Source organism: Salmo salar, chromosome 05 (assembly GCF_965601325.2).
Source record: "Salmo salar chromosome 05, fSalSal1, whole genome shotgun sequence".
Taxonomy (NCBI): Eukaryota; Metazoa; Chordata; class Actinopteri; order Salmoniformes; family Salmonidae; genus Salmo; species Salmo salar.
In genome coordinates this window covers 83,054,578-83,081,720 of record NC_138295.1, presented here as the reverse complement: position 1 = coordinate 83,081,720, position 27,143 = coordinate 83,054,578, and the positions used below count along the sequence as shown (strand labels likewise).

At 42.4% G+C, this 27,143-nt stretch overlaps 1 protein-coding gene across 2 annotated transcripts; it reads left to right on the top strand.

Annotated features, from left to right (window-relative positions):
* On the top strand, positions 1-26,580 carry LOC106596162 (angiopoietin-1). Of its 2 annotated transcripts, none has more exons than XM_045697825.2 (9): positions 1-702; positions 9,553-9,708; positions 11,515-11,636; positions 11,738-11,979; positions 12,764-12,909; positions 13,591-13,692; positions 20,911-21,077; positions 25,371-25,501; positions 26,271-26,580. In XM_045697825.2, exons 1-9 carry the CDS (start codon positions 259-261, stop codon positions 26,429-26,431), a joined length of 1,671 nt encoding a protein of 556 aa, XP_045553781.1. In that variant the 5' UTR covers positions 1-258; the 3' UTR covers positions 26,432-26,580. The 2 variants fall into 2 exon arrangements, with proteins under 2 accessions (XP_045553781.1, XP_082831865.1); XM_082975739.1 differs by lacking the exon at positions 1-702 and adding an exon at positions 6,729-6,875.
* Positions 26,581-27,143: the final 563 nt, after the last annotated feature.

Genomic DNA, 27,143 nt, shown 5'->3' with positions numbered 1-27,143 from the left:
CTGGATCTGGACCAGCAACAACAACTAACAAGACAACTGGTGATGAATTGGGATGAGTTTCACATTGAGACTTGAGAGGACTTCTCATCCATTCCTACTGATGGGAAGCGGCAATCTTTCTGGATCGACGGTCTACCTCCCAACCATCTGATTGACAACAGGACAGGAAGACATGCTGTGAAGAGACAGAAGACAGACAGACAGACAGTCTAGTTGGAAGGCATAAAGGAGGACCGTTAGCCTGTGTTTCCTGCTGCCATGCCTTGGTACATCCTGCCCTGCCAGCCCAGCTGCCACATGATCTGGCTGGTTCTGGCTGCTCTTCTGCTGCTACTGACGGGCTGTGTGTCTGTGTCTCTGGAAGAGCTGCCCAGGGGCCCAGGGGACATAGCTGGCAGCGGGTCCATGAGCGCCAGCACTAACACTAACGCTCGCCAGTACAACTCTATCCAGCATGGATCCTGCACCTATACCTTCCTGCTCCCAGAGAACGCTGGGGGGAACAGGCCGTGCTGGACGGAGGCGGAGGGGGTCGGCAGCTCCAGCACCAGCCAGGGACAAGGCCAGTACCAGGGGAACACTCTACAGGGAGATGCCCCCCTGATAAAGCCCAAGCTCCCAGGACTGGCCCCGGCTCTGGGCAGCCAGAGAATCCAACACCTGGAGCACGTCATGGACAACTACACACAGTGGCTTCAGAAAGTAAGAGCATGTTCTCCACACATACAGTATAGTAATAGTTGATATAAAGATTAAAGCCTGACGTTTCAGTCTAAACAGAGCTTTATCAGATATCTATACTCTGGAAGGAAATGCATGCCATGTCTCATGGCTGTGCAGGTCAAAATAATCAGCTTTTTATCAGATTGAACTATGTGCTATTGCATTTATAACACATTAGCCATTGTTGTTATCAAAGTTATATAGAGGTGGAACATCTGGCCAAAGCTAGAAAGTATACTGCCTTTCATCACATTAAAATCTATCTGTAGTGTTTTATACTGTATTAAAGCTGCAATATCTAACTTTTTGGGCGACCCGACCAAATTCACATAGAAATGTGAGTTATAGATCTGACATTGTCGTTGAAAGCAAGAAGTGGTAGATCGGCAAACTATTAGAATTTTAGCAACCAGGAAATGGGGGAACGATTTCTGCATGGTGCAGCTTTAAGTGCACATTATCAGCATTGAGTGTGTTTCAACCCCATGAACTATTTGGGCCGAGCCAAATGTGTCCTGCCATAATAAATATTATTATTATAGGACAACATTTGGCTCGGTCCCACCTGGATACATCTCTTTTCTCTGTCTCTGTTTACTCAGGAGCAATAAGATATAAGATACCCCAGTACAATTCATCATTGCTTTACAGCCTATCTACATTTTACTCCCCATAGTACAGTATACAATAGATACTGTGTATTTGGGGAGATCTGTTGTTTGGATTACTCCATACACCGAACAGCTCTAAATGACATGAGCACCAACCCAACAGAAACAGAAACCTTAAAACTTCTTATGGATCCCTTCGCGCGCCAATCCCGTTAGCGGGATCGATTTGACAACACCCAGTGAAATTGCAGCGCGCCAAATTCAAAAACAGAAATACTCATAATAAGAATTCATAAATCATACAAGTGTTATACATCGGTTTAAAGATTAACTTCTTGTTAATCCAGCCGCAGTGTCAGATTTCAAAATGGCTTTACGGCAAAAGCAGACCATGTGATTATCTGAGGACAGCGCCCAGCATACCAACACATGAAAATCAGATTTCAACCAGGCAGGTGCTACACAAAAGTCAGAAATAATGATATAATTCATGCCTTACCTTTGAAGATCTTCTTCTGTTGGCACTTCAAAATGTCCCATAAACATCACAAATGGTCCTTTTGTTTGATAAATTGTTTCTTTATATACCCAAAATGTCCATTTATTTGGCGCGTTTGATTCAGAAAAACACCGGTTCCAACTCGCCCAACATGCCTACAAATTATCTAATAAGTTACCTGTAAACTTTGTCCAAACATTTCAAACAGCTTTCCTAATCCAACTTTAGGTATTTTAAAACGTAAATAATCGATAAAATTTAAGACGGAATATACTGTGTTCAATAGCGAATAAAATGAAAGTGGAGCGAGTTCCAGGTCGCGCGCCCCAAACAAAAAAAGTACACTTGGCTTGAGTCTCAGAAAGGAAAGGGCTACTTCTTAATTTCTCAAAGGAAAAACATCAACCAATTTCTAAAGACTGTTGACATTTAGTGGAAGCCATAGGAACTGCAAGCATATTTCTATTAAAAAGGGATTGCCATAGAAACCTAATGGAAAACAGATTGAGTTCAAAAAAAATTTCCCTGGATGGATTGTGCTCGGGGTTTCGCCTGCCAAATCAGTTCTGTTATACCCACAGACATTATTCAAACTGTTTTAGAAACTTCAGAGTGTTTTCTATCAAAATCTACTAATACTATGCATATCCTAGCTTCTGGGCCTGAGTAGCAGGCAGTTTACTTTGGGCATGGTTTTCATCCGGACATGAAAATACTGCCCCCTTGTCCAAAGAGGTTTTAAGGATACAAAAAAATCTCTCTCTTACCCCATAAGTGAGGAATGCACCATATCCTCCGCATTATTAATTAAAAACACTGTAATTTCAAAAGGACTATTGTTCCAGTGTGTGTGGACCCAGGGACTATGTTGCAGCCCCAGGGATGAGAGATTGATGGCAGGGACTTGTTTGACTGGGCCGTGGTAAAATGTGACAGACTGGCTGTGGCTCTTGGTCGCTGGGTTGTGATGTTCTGAGTGTGTCCGGCTGGCCTGGCTGTCCTTAAGAAAACACTGTGTTGTCTGTCTGAACCCTCTCACACTATGTCACATTGGCCCAATCCAGGGTTGGGGGTGGGGAGTCAATTTCAAGGAATGGGCTCAGCGTTAGGCAGTGCTCTGTCTGTCTGTCTGTCTGTCTGTCTGTCTGTCTGTCTGTCTGTCTGTCTGTCTGTCTGTCTGTCTGTCTGTCTGTCTGTCTGTCTGTCTGTCTGTCTGTCTGTCTGTCTGTCTGTCTGTCTGTCTGTCTGTCTGTCTGTCTGTCTGTCTGTCTGTCTGTCTGTCTGTCTGTCTGTCTGTCTGTGTGTTCCCTGACCCACCGGGACCTAGGCCAGCAGCATTCACATTCCAAGGAATACCAGAGATGATTCTGTCAGGGCCACTTCAGTAGTAACAGAGTACCACTTCATTATTACCAGTGCTGTGTTTGGTAATTGCATTTGGTATAATTTAAAAACACTGTCATACATTTAATACAGGCTATGCTTAAGAGTGAGCACTTGGAACCCTGCATACATGCAGTGAATATAAAATGACAAACTATCTTCGTCTCACTGCACCCTCAAATGTTTTTGATATGTGCATCTGAAAACGGCCAGGAGATCAGTTGACAGTTAAGAAAGCAACAATAATATAGTTTTTATGTGGGGCCATGCTTTTCAGAAAACTACAACCTCAGTGTATTTGTGGGATATCAGCTTCATTGTTCCTCTCCATGGCCATTCTTTGATTAAATGAACGCTATAGTGTGGTACTGATGTAATGTGTTTTTCTCTTTGATTAAATGAACGCTATAGTGTGGTACTTAGGTAATGTGTTTTCCTCTTTGATTGATTAAATGAACGCTATAGTGTGGTACTGAGGTAATGTGTTTTCCTCTTTGATTGATTAAATGAACGCTATAGTGTGGTACTGAGGTAATGTGTTTTCCTCTTTGATTGATTAAATTAACGCTATAGTGTGGCACTGAGGTCATGTGTTTTCCTCTTTGATTAAATTAACGCTATAGTGTTGCACTGAGGTAATGTGTTTTTCTCTTTGACTAAATGAACGCTATTGTGTGGTACTGAGGTAATGTGTTTTCCTCTTTGATTGATTAAATGAACACTATAGTGTGGTACTGAGGTAATGTGTTTTCCTCTTTGATTGAGTAAATGAACGCTATAGTGTGGTACTGAGGTAATGTGTTTTTCTCTTGATTAAATGAACGCTATAGTGTGGCACTGAGGTAATGTGTTTTCCGCTTTGATTAAATGAATGCTATAGTGTGGTACTGAGGTAATGTGTTTTCCTCTTTGATTGATGAAATGAACACTATAGTGTGGTACTGAGGTAATGTGTTTTCCTCTTTGATTGAGTAAATGAACGCTATAGTGTGGTACTGAGGTAATGTGTTTTCCTCTTTGATTAAATGAACGCTATAGTGTGGTACTGAGGTAATGTGTTTTCCTCTTTGATTAAATGAACGCTATAGTGTGGTACTGAGGTAATGTGTTTTTCTCTTTGATTAAATTAATGCTATAGTGTGGTACATAAGTAATGTGTTTTCCTCTTTGATTAAATTAACGCTATAGTGTGGCACTGAGGTAATGTGTTTTTCTCTTTGATTAAATGAACGCTATAGTGTGGTACTGAGGTAATGTGTTTTCCTCTTTGATTGATTAAATGAACGCTATAGTGTGGTACTGAGGTTATATATTTTCCTCATGTGAGAGTTTCTAACATAGGTTAAACTGAATGAACTGAACATTTGTTCGTGTTTGGCACCAATTTGTTCCACAATGTTTTGGAAGAGTGTTTATGATATATGAACATAACATAACATAAATGCTAATGAATAAGATGGCAAGTGTTGTAGATAGCCGTCGTTTAATTCTTTAATCAAAAGCCATAAACATTGACATATGATAACTCATGGCCACATGCTAAAGGACCTCTATGTAAACTCCAGATTTCCCATAATATGTGCCAAGATAATACAATCTTAGAGGGGTTGATTGTGTGAAAGTATTCTGTATGCTGCATACATTGCCAACCAACAAAATGACACGTAAAGACTTTCCTCAAAATTCATTCTGGTTATCTTGTGTCGATTACAACTACTCAGGGCTGGATTACCTAATGGGCACGCAGGGCAAGTGCCCTGGGGCCCCCAACCCACTAGAGGCAATGGCAAAGTGTGTAGAATTGCAGGAAATTCAATTTAAAACTGCAATATTTTCTCTCAGCTTCATGGCAAAATGTGAAGACTAGCATGAGATGAGCTAGAAAACACGACATCTTTCTCTCCACCCCATGGAAAAATGTGTAGAATAGAATTATAAAACTGCACATTTTACACTCTGCCCCATGGCAAAATTTGTTGAAATGCAGGACGTTAGCTGTTTTCCTAAAATACATTTGTTTTCCCAAAACAAATAATAAAAAATGATATACAGTACCAGTCAAAAGTTGACACACCTACTAATTCCAGGTTTTTTCTTTTCTACATTGTAGAATAATAGTGAAGACATAAAAACTATGAAGTAACTAGTGGTTAGAGCGTTGGGCTAGTAACCGAAAGGTTGCAAGTTCAAATCCCCGAGCTGACAAGGTACAAATCTGTCGTTCTGCCCCTAAACAAGGCAGTTAACCCACTGTTCCTAGGCCGTCATTGAAAATAAGAATTTGTTCTTAACTGACTTGCCTGGTTAAATAAACGTTAAAAAAATATATAAAAAAAAGAAATATGGAGTCATGTAGTAACCGAAAAGGTGTTCTTTTATATTTGAGATTCTTCAAAGCAGTCACCCTTTGACATGACAGCTTTGCACAATCTTGGCATTCTCTCAACCAGCTTCATGAAGTAGTCACATGGAATGCATTTCAATTAACAGGTGTGCCTGTTAATGCATTTGAGCCAATCAGTTGTGTTGTGACAAGGTATGGTTGGTATACAGAAGATTGGGGCGGCAGGTAGCCTAGTGGTTAGAGCATTGGGCCATTAAACGAAAGGTTGCTAGATTGAATCCCCGAGCTGACAAGGTAAAAATCTGTTGTTCTGCCCCTGAGCAAGGCAGTTAACCCACTGTTCCTAGGCTGTCATTGTAAATAAGAATTTGTTCTTAACTGACTTGCCTAGTTAAATAAAGGTAAAAAATGTTTTGCCCTATTGGTAAAAGACCAAGTCCATATTATGGCAAGAACAGCTCAAATAAGCAAAGAGAAATGACAGTCCATCATTACTTTAAGACATGAAGGTCAATCATTCCGGAAAATGTCAAGAACTTTGAATGTTTCTTCAAGTGCAGTCGCATAAACCATCAAGCGCTATGATGAAACTGGCTGTCATGAGGACCGCCACAGGATAGGAAGACCCAGAGTTACCTCTGCTGCAGAGGATAAGTTCATTAGAGTTAACTGCACCTCAGATTGCAGCCCAAATAAATGCTTCACAGAGTTCAAGTTACAGACACTTCTCAACATCAACTGTTCATAGGAGAATGCGTGAATCAGACCTTCATGGTTGAATTGCTGCAAAGAAACCACTACTAAAGAACACCAATAAGAAGAAGAGACTTGCTTGGGCCAAGAAACAAGAGCAATGGACATCAGACCAGTGGAAATCTGTCCTTTGGTCTGATGAGTACAAATGTTATATTTTTGGTTCCAACCACTGTGTTTTTGTAAGAATCAGAGTAGGTGAACAGATGATCTCAGCATTTGTTGTTCCCACTGTGAAAAAGGGAGGAGGAGGTGTGATGGTGTGGGGTGCTTTGCTGGTGACACTGTCTGTGATTTATTTAGAATTCAAAGCATTCTTAACCAGCATGGCTACCACAGCATTCTGCAGCGATACGCCATCCCATCTGGTTTGCGCTTAGTGGGACTATCATTTGTTTTTCAACAGGACAATGACCAAAAACACATCTCCAGGCTGTGTAAGGGCTATTTGACGAAGACGGAGAGTGATGGAGTGCTGCATCAGATGACCTGGCCTCCAGAATCACCCAACCTCAACCCAATTGAGAATGCCAAGAGTGCAAAGCTATCATCAAGGCAAAGGGTGGTTACTTTGAAGAATCTCAAATATAAAATATATTTTGATTTGTTTAACACGTTTTTGGTTACTGCAAGATTCCATTTGTGTTATTTCATAGTTTTGATGTCTTCACTATTATTCTACAATGTAAAAAATAGTAAAAATAAAGAAATACCCTTGAATGAGTAGGTGTGTCCAAACATTTGACTGGTATTGTATATTTGGTAGGTGCCCCGGGGCCCCTAATGTGGTAATCCGGCCCTGCAACTATTCCTCTGGGTTTCTTATGTCTAATGTAGTGTGTGATTATTTGAGGACTCTGGACATTGTAATAAGGAGACTGCCAGTTGACACGTTTTATCCTGCTCAACATGTGTACAGTGCACTAGACCTTCTCTTCCTTTCCTCTGCATTGACATTGGCATCTTAATGCACTCTGATCTTACAGATTAATTAACTCCTGAATGATTCCATTAGCCGACTATTCAACTGTCTTCGTGGGAAGCTGCTCAGACCACATAGCAGCAGAGATAAACAGTCTGACACTGCACTTTCAGTAAGTGTCATAGAGACCAGGTCTTTCCTCTGTGCAGAGGGAATCTTTCAGTAAGTGTCATAGAGACCATGCCTTTCCTCTGTCTGTGCAGAGGGAATCTTTCCCTTAAGTGTCATAGAGACCAGGCCTTTCTTCTGTCTGTGCAGAGGGAATCTAGCCACAAAGTAGACATTCTCAAGTTGAAAATCATACTTAGGGTGATCTGTTACCTTAAATCAGGGATAAAGTGAGACATGAAATTCTAACTTTGCAATGTAAATATTTCATATACCATTGTGACTACATAACTGTAATTTCCAAAGTGTACATTTTTTAAAATACATAGTTTAAAAAGCTGTCCAAGGCTAAACTGATTCACATGAACTGAAAAGGCCATGGCTTAAAAGCCGGAGTAACAGGAAAACTCTAAACTTCAATGAATCACTGAATGACCCTGAGCTATCACAAAAAAAACAATATATTTTTAAAGCACATTGCTGGGAAAGACCTCTCCTCATTGTAATCATCATCAGGATAGTGAACTTCAGATGGATAATGTCATTGGCAGCTGAGCCCTGTCCACATGATGTATCTGTGGCAGAAAACATACAGATGCAGTCCCATGACTGATCTCTCCTGGTTGACTAAAAGGAAATGACTGAACTCAATAACCCTGAAAGGTCCCTCCCTAAGTAGCTGACCAGGGGCCAAGGAAATCCTTAGACAGGACCATATCGATGCAGTAAATCCTTCAATGCAAAATTGCTGAAGGGAATGAATACATATCCAATCTTTTTCTTCCCTGGATATAATTTGGTTATTTATGGTTGGTTTCTTGGAAGTTGTGGGAACGTATGTTTTTGGTTTCATATTGGTTGTGGGAACGAAGCCATATGTTTCCTGACCGGTAAAACAAAGTTTTCAAACGTTCTGAGAACAGAAGATTTTGTCTCTGTTCTGGGAACTTTTATTTTTAGGTTGCAGAGAGGTTCTGTAAACGGATATTATAGGTTATTTTGAGTTTTTTTAATAACTTCCTTAAAACATTCACCATGTTTCAGTAAGACTTTTAATAACACTACTAGCTTATTTTGGGTTTACTTTTTTGAACTGCAAGCACAGATAGACCAGTTGGTTGTTTAGCAACAAAACCAATGCGTGCACAAATATGGGGTAAAACAGACAGGGTTGGCTTAGATTGTTGACAACATGTCAACTATATTTTGTCTTCAAATGTTTATTGAAAACATAAATACATTTTCACAATGAGCACAAATACATCGTTACAGTTGTTGGTTAACTAGCTATCGAATTTTAGCCATATAAGCATTGACATGAAATCAGTCAAAACACGACATGGTTTCAAGAACAAGATAAAACTAGCTGAAAATAGCCACCTACGATTGCCCACATGGCAGATTGTTTGTCATTGTTGCTTGCTATCTGATGGTTCAGAATCATAACAAAGCACATTTTCATGACGTTGTCAGACAACTCATCTATCGGACACTAATCCTAAAAATGTGTTTGCATTAATCATCCAACACATTTCTTTTTTATTGTGACATGGCATCATCTTCTGTCGTCTATCCATGGAATTAGTTCACTGTGCCACCAGTATGGAGCTAGCGTGTCATGTTTTTTTACGCATTCACAGTTGTTCATTTTGTCTATTCAAACAGACCCCATTTTAAAAGGAAACAAACACTCATTATGATCAAACACTTAACAAGACAGAGGATAGAGTTTTGTTGATGCTGAGAATGGAACGATTTTATGGAATGTTTTCTTAACGTTCTGAGAACGGGATGTATGTTTTTAAATTAAATTTTTATAACATTCTCTGAACATTACAAAAGTTTTCTTTTATTTTTTATGGAAAGTTTTCTTAACGTTCTTGGAACAATTTGAGAACATTACTTTAAATAGAACCAAGAGGAAACCTGTAGGAAACGTTATGCTGAAGTACTGAAATTCCCACAGAAGGAAGTTGTTTCTTAACATTCTCTGAACTATGTGAGAACATGTTCAATGTTAAGCCAGTTGGAGAACGTTCCTAGGACATTACCAAAATTGAAATTAAATGTGAGTGTGCAGAACACCCTGAGTCTGGCGAGAGAGGTAAATCCCTAAACATCCCTTCATACCTCTGTGTTTATGTGTCAGATTGAGAGATATGTGAAGGACAGTCTGAATGTGGAGATGGCTCAGCTACAGCAGAGTGCTGTCCACAACCACACAGCTGCCATCTTGGATCTAGGCACCAACCTCCTGACCCAGACTGCCCAGCACACACGGAAACTGACAGACGTAGAGATCCAGGTGCAGTATGAATCATATACAAATATCCCTCTCCAAAGAACATTCAAGTGCATGTTATGATATCAGTAACACTTACTATTTAATCATGTAGCCTACTCAGCAATTATCCTCATTTGATTGGATGAATAGGCCTATGAAGTACATTAAACTACATGGTGCCACTTTTAGCCTATATACACTGCTCAAAAAAATAAAGGGAACACTTCCTAGATCTGAATGAAATAAATAATCTTATTAAATACTTTTTTCTTTACATAGTTGAATGTACTGACAACAAAATCACACAAAAATAATCAATGGAAATCCAATTTATCAACCCATGGAGGTCTGGATTTGTAGTCACACTCAAAATTAAAGTGGAAAACCACACTACAGGCTGATCCAACTTTGATGTAATGTCCTTAAAACAAGTCAAAATGAGGCTCAGTAGTGTGTGTGGCCTCCACGTGCCTGTATGACCTCCCTACAACACCTGGGCATGCTCCTGATGAGGTGGTGGATGATCTCCTGAGGGATCTCCTCCCAGACCTGGACTAAAGCATCCGCCAACTCCTGGACAGTCTGTGGTGCAACGTGGCGTTGGTGGATGGAGCGAGACATGATGTCCCAGATGTGCTCAATTGGATTCAGGTCTGGGGAACGGGCGGGCCAGTCCATAGCATCAATGCCTTCCTCTTGCAGGAACTGCTGACACACTCCAGCCACATGAGGGCTAGCATTGTCTTGCATTAGGAGGAACCCAGGGCCAACCGCACCAGCATATGGTCTCACAAGGGGTCTGAGGATCTCATCTCGGTACCTAATGGCAGTCAGGCTACCTCTGGCGAGCACATGGAGGGCTGTGCGGCCCCCCAAAGAAATGCCAACCCACACCATGACTGACCCACCGCCAAACCGGTCATGCTGGAGGATGTTGCAGGCAGCAGAACGTTCTCCACGGCATCTCCAGACTCTGTCACATCTGTCACATGTGCTCAGTGTGAACCTGCTTCATCTGTGAAGAGCACAGGGCGCCAGTGGCGAATTTGCCAATCTTGGTGTTCTCTGGCAAATGCCAAACGTCCTGCACGGTGTTGGGCTGTAAGCACAACCCCCACCTGTGGACGTCGGGCCCTCATACCACCCTCATGGAGTCTGTTTCTGACCGTTTGAGCAGACACATGCACATTTGTGGCCTGCTGGAGGTAATTTTGCAGGGCTCTGGCAGTGCCCCTCCTGCTCCTCCTTGCACAAAGGTGGAGGTAGCAGTCCTGCTGCTGGGTTGTTGCCCTCCTACGGCCTCCTCCTGGTCTCCTGATGTACTGGCCTGTCTCCTGGTAGTGCCTCCATGCTCTGGACACTACGCTGACAGACACAGCAAACCTTCTTGCCACAGCTCGCATTGATATGCCATCCTGGATGAGCTGCACTACCTGAGCCACTTGTGTGGGTTGTAGACTCCGTCTCATGCTACCACTAGAGTGAAAGCACTGCCAGCATTCAAAAGTGACCAAAACATCAGCCAGGAAGCATAGGAACTGAGAACTGGTCTGTGGTCCCCACCTGCAGAACCACTCCTTTATTGGGGGTGTCTTGCTAATTGCCTATAATTTCCACCTGTTGTCTATTCCATTTGCACAACAGCATGTGAAATTTATTGTCAATCGGTGTTGCTTCCTAAGTGGACAGTTTGATTTCACAGAAGTGTGATTGACTTGGAGTTACATTGTGTTGTTTAAGTGTTCCCTTTATTTTTTTGAGCAGTATAGATGTCTATACACTTGACTGGGTGAATATGAATGATAGTAACAGCTTCTTGATGGACAGGTGTTGAATCAGACCTCCAGGCTGGAGATTCAGCTTCTGGAGAACTCTCTGTCCACCAACAAACTGGAGACCCAGCTCCTCCACCAATCTACAGAGATCAGCAAGCTACACGACAAGAACAGGTCAAATCAACATTAATGATTTTCTTCCCATGAACAGTTCTGTCTTGATTTATTGGCTGACTGACTGATCAACTGATTTTCAAATCACTTGTATTGATCAGGCTCTTGGAGCAGAAGATGCAGGAGCTGGAGTCTGGGCACCATGAGGAGCTGGCCACCTTACAGGAGGAGAGGTCCAGCCTGCAGCAGATGGTAGCCAGACAGAACAGTGTGATCACAGAGCTACAGACCCATCTGGACCAGGCCACTGGCAACAACAGTATCCTGCTTAGCCAACAACAGCAGCTCACTGACACCGTCAACAGTCTGCTGAATCTCTGCTCTAAGGACAGAGGGTCTGGAGGTACTGGATGGATACTGGGGCCAATGTTTCCTGTTACAGAAAGTATAAATAAAATACTCTGGGGTATGAATATCATAGCATAGATAGTAATTATTTGCAGGAAGAAGGAGTTGAATTTAAAAACTCTAGGTACGGTTAAATACAACAGAGGTACTGGAGGATATATTGTGCCAAATGTTCACAGGTTTAGACAAGATATTCTCTGGGCACAGATAAAGCCTATAACTGGACTAAGAAGGCTGGACTAACCCAGTGAGCACCGGCTGACGTCCATGGACGTTGAAAATAGGTTGAAACCTGGTCCGGACTGGCCTTAATTTCAATGTCCACGTGTTCTAAGATCATAAGAAGATGCATTCCAAAACATAAGAACCTATTCTAATAGGAACTGATCCAGTTTGGGCTGTTGATTACATAAGAACCTGTTCTAATAGGAACTGGCCCAGTTTGGGAGGTTGATTACATAAGAACCTGTTCTAATAGGAACTGACCCAGTTTGGGCGGTTGATTACATAAGAACATGTTCTAATAGGAACTAACCCAGTCTGGGCTGTTGATTACATAAGAACCTGTTCTAATAGGAACTGACCCAGTTTGGGCTGTTGATTACATAAGAACCTGTTCTAATAGCAACTGACCCAGTCTGGGCTGTTGATTACATAAGAACCTGTTCTAATAGGAACTGACCCAGTCTGGGCTGTTGATTACAAAGGATTTTGGATGCATTCAAATTGGAGCCTAGCTGATAATGTGTTTGCTCTTATTTAAATATCTATTTAAACAGTGGTCCCAAACAGCAACCTTGCCTTTAAGCAGAGCGATTCATCTCATGAGGAGAGAAAGTATCGGGACTGCTCTGAAATCTTTCAAGCTGGCTTCAACAACAGTGGCGTATATACTATTCACATCAACACACAGGAGACCAAAAAGGTACGGAAAACTTGATATTATCTTCAATAAATATTAGAGGGGGAAAAGAGATGTAAATTCTATTAGCAGAATGTGTAATATAGAGGCATATATTAGATGATATATGCAGGCCTGGCTTTACCTCTGCATGGAAACAGCGAAAACAGACAAAAAATAAACGGCTGCACTTTTTTTGACTGTAACCTACTTTAGTTTACTTGCAAGTGAAGTGGCAGCAATTAATATACGGTACCCTAAAGCAGCTTGCCAAAAGATTCAACAACAATATCCCAGGAATATGTCAGGTATTGGCTGGCTGGCTGGCTGGGTGATATGCTGGAGCTGGAAATACTCTTGGCTGGCCTCTTCAGCACAGCTACACAGCAGATGTCCTCCTCCTCAGTAGTGTCCTGCCAAGCCGCAGATGGCTGACTGGCAACAGTGTGTTGCTGTCCATTATCAGCTGTGCTGCTGTCAGTGTCCATGGTTACACTGAGCTACGTCCCTGGGCTTAGGACACATTCCGTCATTGTGGCCTGACCATGGTACACAAAACTAAGGACCAGGGAGCCTCATCTACAGGAGTCACTCCTTTTACAGGAAAGTCTTTATTGTCATGATATGCACTGCATGTGTGAGAGTAGTGTGTAAGCTACTCATGTCACTGTCTTTCTGTCTCTCTCTCTCTCTCCCTCTCTGTAGGTTTACTGTAACATGGAGGCAGCAGGGGGAGGATGGTCCGTCATTCAGAGGAGAAAAGACGGAACCATGGACTTCCAGAGGACGTGGAAGGAGTACAAGATGGTGAGGAGGACAGGGTGGGATATCCTCACAGCGTTCTTCTGATGTTGGTGAATACATAGCACCAGGGATTAACATGGGTAATCGGGATCCCGGGACTGTACCGGGAACACTTTTCACGTTTACCCCCCAAAATACATGACAAGACCCGGGAAATTACAATAAAATTCCCCAATGTCTGCACTAATGAAATCCCTCAGCAATAGATTAACAAAAGCATTTATTGGACATTATCCAAACCGGTTGTCACATGGAATCCTTTAGTGTAGCATATTTGACACAAAGTCACCATAAATTCAAAGCGTATGCATAATTGACACTGCCGATCACGCTGGACTGCACACAGTACAGCCTATTAAAGAGCGTGTGTGTCACGGGTGTGCATACTGGTAGCGAAGTCAGGTGCAGGAGAGCAGAGAGTTGTGAACTGGAGCACACTTTATTTAGGCAGGAGCAAACAACAGACGGATGCAACTGCGTCAAAACCTCCAGCAAAAATGGCAAAAGTGCGAAAACAGTCACAAAAGCTATAGTTTACCAAAGAAACATACTTCGTGAAATAAACACGGATCATGGAAAACCAGCCTGGCGCGTCACATAAAACACGTAACACAAAACATTTCCACACAAAGACATGGGGGGGAACAGAGGAATATATAGCAGTGTAAACAGTCCTCGTTAAGATACCTTGATATTTCAACTATTTCCACTTCCTCTCCCCGTTATTCATGAGCTGACCTGCTTTCTGTATAATCATCAACTTGATTTAACCAAATATGGGAGATATTCTGTCATCGTTGAAGGAGGTTATCTAACAAGTTTAGCAACTTTGGTCATTTGACTTTTGTTTGACTGCCGTTACAAAGAAACAACACTATACTCAGAGTGCGCTCTGTGGGGCTACTTCTGAAATTTACATTTACATTTAAGTCATTTAGCAGACGCTCTTATCCAGAGCGACTTACAAATTGGTGCATTCACCTTATAATATCCAGTGGAACAACCACTTTACAATAATGCATCTAAATCTTTTAAGGGGGGGGGGGGGGTTAGAAGGATTACTTTATCCTATCCCAGTTATTCCTTGAAGAGGTGGGGTTTCAGGTGTCTCTGGAAGGTGGTGATTGACTCCGCTGTCCTGGCGTCGTGAGGGAGCTTGTTCTACCATTGGGGTGCCAGAGCAGCGAACAGTTTTGACTGGGCTGAGCGGGAACTGTGCTTCCTCAGAGGTAGGGAGGCGAGCAGGCCAGAGGTGGATGAAATGCGCTGGCGATCAAAGATAGAATAACTATCATGACTAAATTTACATTTAATTTGCTCTGAAATCTTTCCATAGTGGCGCAGCCAAGCTGACAAGGTGGCACAGCACCCCTCTTATTTGGGGAGAACCCTAGCATAGTGGCCATCTTGGTTTTAAAAGGGCACTTCTGATTTTTGCAGTATTTCCCAGGACTCTCGGGATAAATAGGAATTATTCCCGGTATTGAAACTTGATAGATTTTTGGGAAAATATGAATCTCTACATTGCACAACATTCCACCATATGAATGTATATGTCAAACTACAACAGAAAAAGGAGCAAGTACAAACACATAGCACAAAACAGACTTTGTGCATCCCAAGTGGCACCCTATTCCCTATATAGTGCACTACTTTTGACCAGAGCCCTATGGGGAAATAGGGTGACCTGTGGGGAAATAGGGTGCCCTATGGGCCCTGGTCAAAAGTATTGTACTTTAAAATGAATATGGGCCATTTAGGACGAATCCACTGTGTTGCCACTGCCAGCCCCATTAGGCCTTGACAGAGCCCTGTGGCTAAAAAGGCCTCGGCCTCTGGGCTGAGCGAGAGAGGACTGTCCTCCAGTCAGGGGCTAAGGAAGTGTGGAGTATAGCCTGGCAAAGACGCTGGCATACAACGGGTATGTGTTTGCTCGGTGACCCCTCTTTTGGGAGTGTTTCATAATGACACTGATGGCCTCTGATTGAACACTTCTGAGAGAAAATGACAGGAGAGAGGAAACTGTTTAAGTTGAGTCTAAACATGGTGTTCTTAGATCACCATTCAAATGTTGATATATTGTAAAATGTCTCTGGTAAAGAAAGATTAATTCCAAGGTCTGGTCTAGTACTGGTGCTGCAGAATCCAACCTATCTCTCTATATCGATATCTCTCTCTGTCTATATCTAAATCTCTATCTCTTTATCAATCAATCACATGTATTTATAAAGCCCTTTCTACATCAGCCGATGTGACAAAGTGCTATACAGAAACCCAGCCTAAAACCCCAAACAGCAAGCACTGCAGATGTAGAAGCACGGTGGCTAGGAAAAACTCCCTAGAAAGGCCAGAACCTAGGAAGAAACCCAGAGAGGAACCAGGCTCTGAAGGGTGGCCAGTCCACTTCTGGCTGTGCCGGGTGGAGATTATAACAGTACATGGCCAAGATGTTCAAATCTTCATAGATGACCAGCAGGGTCAAATAATAATAATCACAGTGGTTGTAGAGGGTGCAACAGGTCAGCACCTCAGGAGTAAATGTCAGTTGGCTTTTCATAGCCGATCATTCAGAGTTAGAGACAGCAGGTGCGGTAGAGAGAGAGAGTCGAAAACAGCAGGTCCAGGACAAGGTAGCACGTCCAGTGAACAAGTCAGGGTTCCATAGCCGCAGGCAGAACAGTTGAAACTGGAGCAGCAGCAGGTGGACTGTGGACAGCAGGTGGACTGGGGACAGCAAAGAGTCATCAGGCCCGGTAGTCCTGAGGAATGGTCCTAGGGCTCAGGTCCTCCGAGAGAAGAGAGAAAAGAAAGGAAAAGAGTTAGAGGGAGCATTCTTACACAGGACATCAGATTAGACAGGAGAAATACTCCACATATAACAGACTGATCCTAGCCCGTCGACACAAACTATTGCAGCATAAATACTGGAGGCTATATCTATCTCTATATATCTATCTCTCTCCATCTGCATATCTCTATACCTCTCCATCTACATATCTCTATATCTCTATACCTCTCCATCTACATATCTCTATATCTCTATATCTCTATACCTCTCCATCTACATATCTCTATATCTCTATATCTCTATACCTCTCCATCTACATATCTCTATATCTCTATATCTCTATACCTCTCCATCTACATATCTCTATATATCTCTATATCTCTATACCTCTCCATCTACATATCTATATATCTCTATATATCTCTATATCTATATATCTCTATATATCTCTATATCTCTATACCTCTCCATCTACATATCTCTATATCTCTATACCTCTCCATCTACATATCTCTATATCTTTATACCTCTCCATCTACATATCTATATATCTCTATACCTCTCCATCTACATATCTATATATCTCTATACCTCTCCATCTACATATCTATATATCTCTATACCTCTCCATCTACATATCTCTCTCTCTCTCTCTCTCTCTCTCTCTCTCTCTCTCTCTTTGAGCAGTGTATATATATATATACACTGCTCAAAAAAATAAAGGGAACACTTAAACAACACATCCTAGATCTGAATGAAAGAAATAATCTTATTAAATACTTTTTTGCTGACAACAAAATCACACAAAAATAATCAATGGAAATCCAATTTATCAACCCATGGAGGTCTGGATTTGGAGTCACACTCAAAATTAAAGTGGAAAACCACACTACAGGCTGATCCAACTTTGATGTAATGTCCTTAAAACAAGTCAAAATGAGGCTCAGTAGTGTGTGTGGCCTCCACGTGCCTGTATGACCTCCCTACAACGCCTGGGCATGCTCCTGATGAGGTGGCGGATGATCTCCTGAGGGATCTCCTCCCAGACCTGGACTAAAGCATCCGCCAACTCCTGGACAGTCTGTGGTGCAACGTGGCGTTGGTGGATGGAGCGAGACATGATGTCCCAGATGTGCTCAATTGGATTCAGGTCTGGGGAACGGGCGGGCAAGTCCATAGCATCAATGCCTTCCTCTTGCAGGAACTGCTGACACACTCCAGCCACATGAGGTCTAGCATTGTCTTGCATTAGGAGGAACCCAGGGCCAACCGCACCAGCATATGGTCTCACAAGGGGTCTGAGGATCTCATCTCGGTACCTAATGGCAGTCAGGCTACCTCTGGCGAGCACATGAAGGGCTGTGCGGCCCCCCAAAGAAATGCCACCCCACACCATGACTGACCCACCGCCAAACCGGTCATGCTGGAGGATGTTGCAGGCAGCAGAACGTTCTCCACGGCGTCTCCAGACTCTGTCACGTCTGTCACATGTGCTCAGTGTGAACCTGCTTTCATCTGTGAAGAGCACAGGGCGCCAGTGGCGAATTTGCCAATCTTGGTGTTCTGTGGCAAATGCCAAACGTCCTGCACGGTGTTGGGCTGTAAGCACAACCCCCACCTGTGGACGTCGGGCCCTCATACCATCCTCATGGAGTCTGTTTCTGACCGTTTGAGCAGACACATGCACATTTGTGGCCTGCTGGAGGTCATTTTGCAGGGCTCTGGCAGTGCTTCTCCTGCTCCTCCTTGCACAAAGGCGGAGGTAGCGGTCCTGCTGCTGGGTTGTTGCCCTCCTACGGCCTCCTCCACATCTCCTGATATACTGGCCTGTCTCCTGGTAGCGCCTCCATGCTCTGGACACTACGATGACAGACACAGCAAACCTTCTTGCCACAGCTCGCATTGATGTGCCATCCTGGATGAGCTGCACTACCTGAGCCACTTGTGTGGGTTGTAGACTCCGTCTCATGCTACCACTAGAGTGAAAGCACCGCCAGCATTCAAAAGTGACCAAAACATCAGCCAGGAAGCATAGGAACTGAGAAGTGGTCTGTGGTCTCCACCTGCAGAACCACTCCTTTATTGGGGGTGTCTTGCTTATTGCCTATAATTTCCACCTGTTGTCTATTCCACTTGCAGAACAGCATGTGAAATTTATTGTCAATCAGTGTTGCTTCTTAAGTGGACACTTGGAGTTACATTGTGTTGTTTAAGTGTTCCCTTTATTTTTTTGAGCAGTATATATATATATATATACTGCTCAATATATATATATATATACAGTGGGGGGGGGGGGAAGTATTTGATAACCTGCTGATTTTGTACGTTTACCCACTTACAAAGAAATGATCAGTCTATAATTTTAATAGTAGGTTTATTTGAACAGTGAGAGACAGAATAACAACAAAAAAATCCAGAAAAACACATGTCAAAAATGTTATAAAATGATTTGCATTTTAATGAGGGAAATAAGTATTTTACCCCTCTGCAAAACATGACTTAGTACTTGGTGGCAAAACCCTTGTTGGCAATCACAGAGGTCAGACGTTTCTTGTAGTTGGCCACCAGGTTTGCACACATCTCAGGAGGGATTTTGTCCCACTCCTCTTTGAAGATCTTCTCCAAGTCACTAAGGTTTCGAGGCTGACGTTTGGCAACTCGAACCTTCAGCTCCCTCCACAGATTTTCTATGGGATTAAGGTCTGGAGACTGGCTAGGCCACTCCAGGACCTTAATGTGCTTCTTCTTGAGCCACTCCTTCGTTGCCTTGGCCGTGTGTTTTGGGTCATTGTCATGCTGGAATACCCATCCACGACCCATTTTCAATGCCCTGGCTGAGGGAAGGAGGTTTTCACCCAAGATTTGACGGTACATGGCCCCGTCCATCGTCCCATTGATGCGGTGAAGTTGTCCTGTCCCCTTAGCAGAAAAACACCCCCAAAGCATAATGTTTCCACCTCCATGTTTGACGGTGGAGATGGTGTTCTTGGGGTCATAGGCAGCATTCCTCCTCCTCCAAACACGGCGAGTTGAGTTGATGTCAAAGAGCTCCATTTTGGTCTCATCTGACCACAACACTTTCACCAGTTGTCCTCTGAGTCATTCAGATGTTCATTGGCAGACTTCAGACGGGCCTGTATATGTATTCTTGAGCAGGGGGACCTTGCGGGCGCTGCAGGATTTCAGTCCTTCACGGCGTAGTGTGTTACCAATTGTTGTCTTGGTGACTATGATCCCAGCTGCCTTGAGATCATTGACAAGATCCTCCCATGTAGTTCTGGGCTGATTCCTCACCGTTCTCATGATCATTGCAACTCCACGAGGTGAGATCTTGCATGGAGCCCCAGGCCGAGGGATATTGACAGTTCTTTTGTGTTTCTTCCATTTGCGAATAATCACACCAAATGTTGTCACCTTCTCACCAAGCTGCTTGGCGATGGTCTTGTAGCCCATTCCAGCCTTGTGTAGGTCTACAATCTTGTCCCTGACATCCTTGGAGAGCTCTTTGGTCTTGGCCATGGTGGAGAGTTTGGAATCTGATTGATTGATTGCTTCTGTGGACAGGTGTCTTTTTTACAGGTAACAAGCTGCAGTTAGGAGCACTCCCTTTAAGAGTGTGCTCCTAATCTCAGCTCATTACCTGTATAAAAGACACCTGGGAGCCAGAAATCTTTCTGATTGAGAGGGGTTCAAATACTTATTTCCCTCATTAAAATGCAAATCAATTTATTCAATTTTTGACATGTGTTTTTCTGGATTTTTTTGTTGTTATTCTGTCTCTCACTGTTCAAATAAACCTACCATTAAAATTATAGACTGATCCTTTTTTTGTCAGTGGGCAAACATACAAAATCAGCAGGGGATCAAATACTTTTTTCTCCTTTTTTTCTCTTCTTTTTTCTATATATATATATTAGCGCGGGGGGCCAGTAACCAAAAGGTTGGTGGATCAAATCCCCGAGCTGACAAGGTAAAAATCTGTCATTCTGCCCCTGAACAAGGCAGTTAACCCACTCCTAGGCCATCATTGTAAATAAGAGTTTGTTCTTAACTGACTTGCCTAGGTAAATAAATATATCTTTATCTACTCATCTGTCTGTGTCCCTCAATTCACCACTGTCAAAAAAGAGTAAAACACAGAACAGAATTCCTTTAAAAAAAGAGAATATTGACTGAGTAGAACATCCCTCTACCAGTCTTAAGTAAAAAGGTTCTACCTAGAACCATATAGGGTTTGTGATCTTGTCCCTGTAGAAGAACCCGATATGACATTCATTATTTTTCTATAGCACCATGTGTTGCTGGGACAAGGCCCTGCGACAGACTAGTGTCCTGTCCAAGGGGTGTATTTGTACATCAAGCTGCCTTACACTACAGAAACAGAAGACAAGGCTTACGTACACAAGTGTTCCTGTGCTGTTGTGTTGTTGCAGGGCTTTGGGAGTCTGTTTGGAGAACACTGGCTGGGGAATGAGTTTGTGTTCCTGCTGACCAGTCAGAGGCCCTACAACCTGAGGGTGGAAGTGACCGACTGGGATGGACAGCAGGCCTTCTCCCACTATGACCGTTTCTACATCAGCAGCGAGAAGCAGAATTACAGGTAGGATACCAGCAATGTGTTCTGGGCCATATTCTTAAAGAGTCTCACAGTCGGAGTTCTGATATCAGCTACAGATGTAGGATCTTAATTTGATCACTCTTTTGTTGCTGAGAATTTTCCTGCACAGAAGGAAATGCTAACTTGTGGTGTATTTGAGTTTTAAAAAAGCTTCTAAAGTTTGTAATTTCCACTTTGAAAACTCAGACTTGATTTGCCCTAAAGAAAAATGTTTCAACCCCGACATAAATGTCCATTCATTAAAATCCACATAATTCTGATTTCCTGTTGCTGCAGGATTATTTTCCTGCTCTAGCAAACTGGCTCAAATTAAGATCCTACATCTGTATGTACCCTAAGTGGAGGAAATTAAGTTTTGTTGTATCTCAGCGCATTGTATCGTACCTACAGTACAGTTTTTAGGATCATAGGACATTCCCCACTAAATACGCCCACATTCCTACTTAAATAGTCACTCAACTACTCAACTGTGGTTGCCTTTACTTGCTTGAGGACCTGCAGTATATTTGAATGAAGTGGGAATGAGATATTGGACTTTGTTCTATCACTGACAATGATGTGCTTGGTGTTGTATTTCCATCACAGTAACGATGGTGAGGCACTGGTGACTCTGATCATGATTTGTAATCAATTAATGTGTACATTTTTCACTTTGCTTGACTTCTTTGTCTTATTGAGGCTTCTAGGAGTTCAGTAGATCATAACCCTTACTTTTTCATTTATTGTCTCTTCAAAAACATACTGGAAAATCTTTTTGAGTTCTGGAATGGAATCAATTTTGGTCTCTAGATTCTTATTTCATTGCCATTCTGTAATACTTGTCATGGAGATGGTCCAAAACAAACTACTGTCACACAGCTTCTTAGGGAAAGAGAGGCTCTGCCTCATTTCACAATGCCATTACTAACTAAATAAAATGTAAGATCGTAAAAGGGAATTATTATATTTCCTAGAATGATAACCAGCAAGCTTTGTCTCAATCTGATTTAGTTCACCCACACATGGACGTGTGATCACACAAACGAACACACTTGTACCATTTATTTTTTTACCTGGCTCACATTCTTACTAACCAGTTAAAAACAAGGAAGGATGGAAGGATGTACAAAGAGCTATTAAAGTAACTCTTGAGTAGTATTGAGAAGGAGAGTAAACATAGTCCATCAGTGGAAATTGAAAAGTAATTTACAGTACATAGCAGTCAGTATATACTGTGTAATCCGTTATTGGGAATGAATGTAAATAATGACCATTATTTTAAACATGGCTTATAGAGGAAGATCACAGCCTTTAAAAGGAAAGCTATTCTATGGAGTGTGGCATTAAATGGGCCTACAGCTCAAATCCAATAAAATGTTACTGGTTGTGTACACAAGGCTTGTGTTCCTAGCTCCAACAATGCAGTAATACCTAGCTAAATGCTTGTGTTCCTAGCTCCAACAGTGCAGTAATACCTAGCTAAATGCTGGTGTTCCTAGCTCCAACAGTGCAGTAATACCTAGCTAAATGCTGGTGTTCCTAGCTCCAACAATGCAGTAATACCTAGCTAAATGCTTGTGTTCCTAGCTCCAACAGTGCAGTAATACCTAGCTAAATGCTGGTGTTCCTAGCTCCAACAGTGCAGTAATACCTAGCTAAATGCTTGTGTTCCTAGCTCCAACAGTGCAGTAATACCTAGCTAAATGCTGGTGTTCCTAGCTCCAACAGTGCAGTAATACCTAGCTAAATGCTGGTGTTCCTAGCTCCAACAATGCAGTAATACCTAGCTAAATGCTTGTGTTCCTAGCTCCAACAGTGCAGTAATACCTAGCTAAATGCTTGTGTTCCTAGCTCCAACAGTGCAGTAATACCTAGCTAAATGCTGGTGTTCCTAGCTCCAACAGTGCAGTAATACCTAGCTAAATGCTGGTGTTCCTAGCTCCAACAATGCAGTAATACCTAGCTAAATGCTTGTGTTCCTAGCTCCAACAGTGCAGTAATACCTAGCTAAATGCTGGTGTTCCTAGCTCCAACAGTGCAGTAATACCTAGCTAAATGCTTGTGTTCCTAGCTCCAACAGTGCAGTAATACCTAGCTAAATGCTGGTGTTCCTAGCTCCAACAGTGCAGTAATACCTAGCTAAATGCTGGTGTTCCTAGCTCCAACAATGCAGTAATACCTAGCTAAATGCTTGTGTTCCTAGCTCCAACAGTGCAGTAATACCTAGCTAAATGCTGGTGTTCCTAGCTCCAACAGTGCAGTAATACCTAGCTAAATGCTTGTGTTCCTAGCTCCAACAGTGCAGTAATACCTAGCTAAATGCTGGTGTTCCTAGCTCCAACAGTGCAGTAATACCTAGCTAAATGCTGGTGTTCCTAGCTCCAACAATGCAGTAATACCTAGCTAAATGCTTGTGTTCCTAGCTCCAACAGTGCAGTAATACCTAGCTAAATGCTTGTGTTCCTAGCTCCAACAGTGCAGTAATACCTAGCTAAATGCTGGTGTTCCTAGCTCCAACAGTGCAGTAATACCTAGCTAAATGCTGGTGTTCCTAGCTCCAACAATGCAGTAATACCTAGCTAAATGCTTGTGTTCCTAGCTCCAACAGTGCAGTAATACCTAGCTAAATGCTGGTGTTCCTAGCTCCAACAGTGCAGTAATACCTAGCTAAATGCTTGTGTTCCTAGCTCCAACAGTGCAGTAATACCTAGCTAAATGCTGGTGTTCCTAGCTCCAACAGTGCAGTAATACCTAGCTAAATGCTTGTGTTCCTAGCTCCAACAGTACAGTAATACCTAGCTAAATGCTTGTGTTCCTAGCTCCAACAGTGCAGTAATACCTAGCTAAATGCTTGTGTTCCTAGCTCCAACAGTGCAGTAATACCTAGCTAAATGCTTGTGTTCCTAGCTCCAACAGTACAGTAATACCTAGCTAAATGCTTGTGTTCCTAGCTCCAACAGTGCAGTAATACCTAGCTAAATGCTTGTGTTCCTAGCTCCAACAGTACAGTAATACTAGCTAAATGCTTGTGTTCCTAGCTCCAACAGTGCAGTAGTATCCAACAATACATAAGAATACTGATAGCAAGATGTCGTCGATAGACATGATCGCCCTGTTCATGGCTCCTAAGCAACTTTGCAGCTCTTCAGACACACTGGGTTTCAGAGAGCCAGGCTGCCTTCCATAACTACAGTACTTAATGTGACACAGAGTCACTGTACAGGAGCCAAACACCTGGTCAACATAGCAGCCAAGCCACATTAATGATCAGCCTGACACTTTGATGGGTCAGATATATGACCACACAGAGGACCACAGATAAATAGAGACATTATAATTGATGAACACCAGTGTTCAGGTCAAGTTCAATTGTGATATGTATTAATTTATTTCATGATCTGTGTCATTCATATTCGTGTAATAGATGAATTAATTGAACAATGTTTGTTAAATATGTTAAGATCATAGAAAATGTGGTTTCGTGCTGTGAGGGCTGATATGTTGAACTAATCAACCCTCTCAAAGTGACTGTTGTACTGTATCTATGATGGTCTAACATAGACACAGTATTCAACATAGACACAGTATTCAACATAGACATAGTATACAAGACCACTGACTAAGAATAGGGCCTCTCTCTTCCGTGAATTATCCATCACCTGGTTCTGGCAAGACCTCAAAGATGTCAGACTCATAAACCACAGTTGGAGCTGCTGCTGCTTGACATGCAGTACAGTAGATAGGGACAAACAATGCAGGAGGAGGGAGTGCAAAGGGTTCACAAGGAAGTATACATACGGCTTGAGACAAACGAGGAAACCGACAATGTCCTCATAAACCAGGATTTTCTTTATGAAAGCAACAGGTGTGATTGGTTTTAATATAGCGTACGAGAATTTCAAAGACACTTATTTGGAAGGGTACATATTCTTTGTAGTAGATTAGAAGAACAGTGTGGTGGTGAATTTATGTCCTCAAACGTTCACACAGTGAGAACAAGAGGAGGTACATTTTTGCCTTAAGTAACAATCTGTCTCATGTAACCATATGAAACGAAACATATAATATTAAATGGAGTGTCTCGGATTTATGTACAGAATAATATGAAATGCTCTGAGACCAGGTTGCAAGGGGAGGTACATATTATTTAGATTAGAAGAACAGCGTGGTGGTGAATCTCTGTCCTCGAGCGTGCACACAGTGACAACAAGAACAAAGCATTCTGCAGCAGCTAAAGGACACTAGCATTGTGTTTCTGCTTTATTTCCCTCTGTGTTTCCCTGGCGACTGTGTCAGGCTGTTCCTGAAGAGTCACAGTGGAACGGCAGGCAGACAGAGCAGCCTGGTCATCAACGGAGCAGACTTCAGTACCGAGGATATGGACAACGACAACTGCATCTGCAAATGTGCTCTCATGCTCACCGGGGGTATGTCTGAGGTTAAAGTCCACATTAACCCCTAAACACATGCACTCTGTATGTACTCCTGTAGAACTGAAATGATTGGATAAGTAGAAGCTATAAGACAACAACAACCACCCACCCAGACTATGCCAGGTGAAGCATTTGTCATTTTGGTAAAACATTTTCAACCCATTGACCTCCCTGTCACCCTCACCCACTTTATCTCCGGTCTAGAAGAACTACAGAGCAGGCCAGAGCCAGTTGGTATGTATTCAGCACTGTTACTGACACATCAAAGCAGAGAATGGTATCTCAGCTGGTGAAGCCAGGTGGCAGCCCTTAGCATTTTACACAATGATGGACACATGCCATGGCTGGTTTAGAAGTCCAGGGAACTGGCCAGCAGAATAAATCAAAATGACAGTGAAATTCCTATTAAGAATGAGAAGCTACAATCTCATCAGGATTTAGATACAGAATGTACATCAGAAAATACATGACAAACATACATCTTTATCCTCTTATCAATGTCTAGACCAGCATTTCCCAACCCCCCCCCCCCATACTCCGCTCTCACCTGTAATGAAAAGTCAGAGGTCAGAATGGGGCAAAGCTATCCAAAGAGAGGAGTGCTGGAGTCTGCTCTAGTGTTGACTACTTGGCGTTGCAACAAAGCTATCCAGAGATCATCTGAGGTTACAGGGAGGTCACACAGTTATGACTTTGATAGTGTAACATTAAGCCTAAAATCTATTTTCTTTGTTTCTCTCTGCCTTTCTCTCTATGCCTTCAGGTTGGTGGTTCGATGCCTGTGGACCATCGAACCTGAACGGGATGTACTACAGTCATGGTCAGAACATGGGTAAACTGAATGGGATCGGGTGGCACTACTTCAAAGGGTCTAGTTACTCTCTCCGTGCTACCACCATGATGATACGACCAGCAGACTTCTGAGAGGATCTTTTGGTGACTGTCGTTGGGTACGTTGTCCAGAGACATATTGGCGTCATTAGCCATGTTTCCATCCAACTGTTTTTATGCGATAAAGTACTGTCCTGTTGCATAAAAAGTCACAACAGGTGTGACGGAAACACAAAATACAAGATGGGATAATTGCTTGTACTTTGACTTGAGAAAAATTAGCAACATAATTTTGCTTTCTATGAGGAACATGGATTCTGACTTTCTGGTGCTTACATGTCCTCTTGAAAGATATTGATTGTTTGAGACAGTATGCTTGAGCACCAGCTCTGCAATGAATCAAACTGTAGAAGTGGGATACATGAAGAGGATATGAATGTAAGACTTGGTGCTTTTTGAAAGACTTTCATTTGTCTCGCTTTCATTTCTCTTTCCATTTGACTCTCATTTGTCTCTCTTTCATTTGTCTCTCTTTCATTTGTCTCTCTTTTCATTAGTCTCTTTTCATTAGTCTCTTTTCATTAGTCTCTTTTCATTAGTCTCTTTTCATTAGTCTCTTTCATTTGTCTCTTTTCATTAGTCTCTTTCATTTGTCTCTTTTCATTCATCTCTTTCATGTATCTGTTGTGTATTGTTCTTCTATGGGTAAGGTATTCCTGTTAACATGTTGTGAATCAGTGTACTGCTCTCTTAGTCTGCACTGTGGGCAGAGAAGCCTGATGGCCTAGACTGGATACACTTCAGA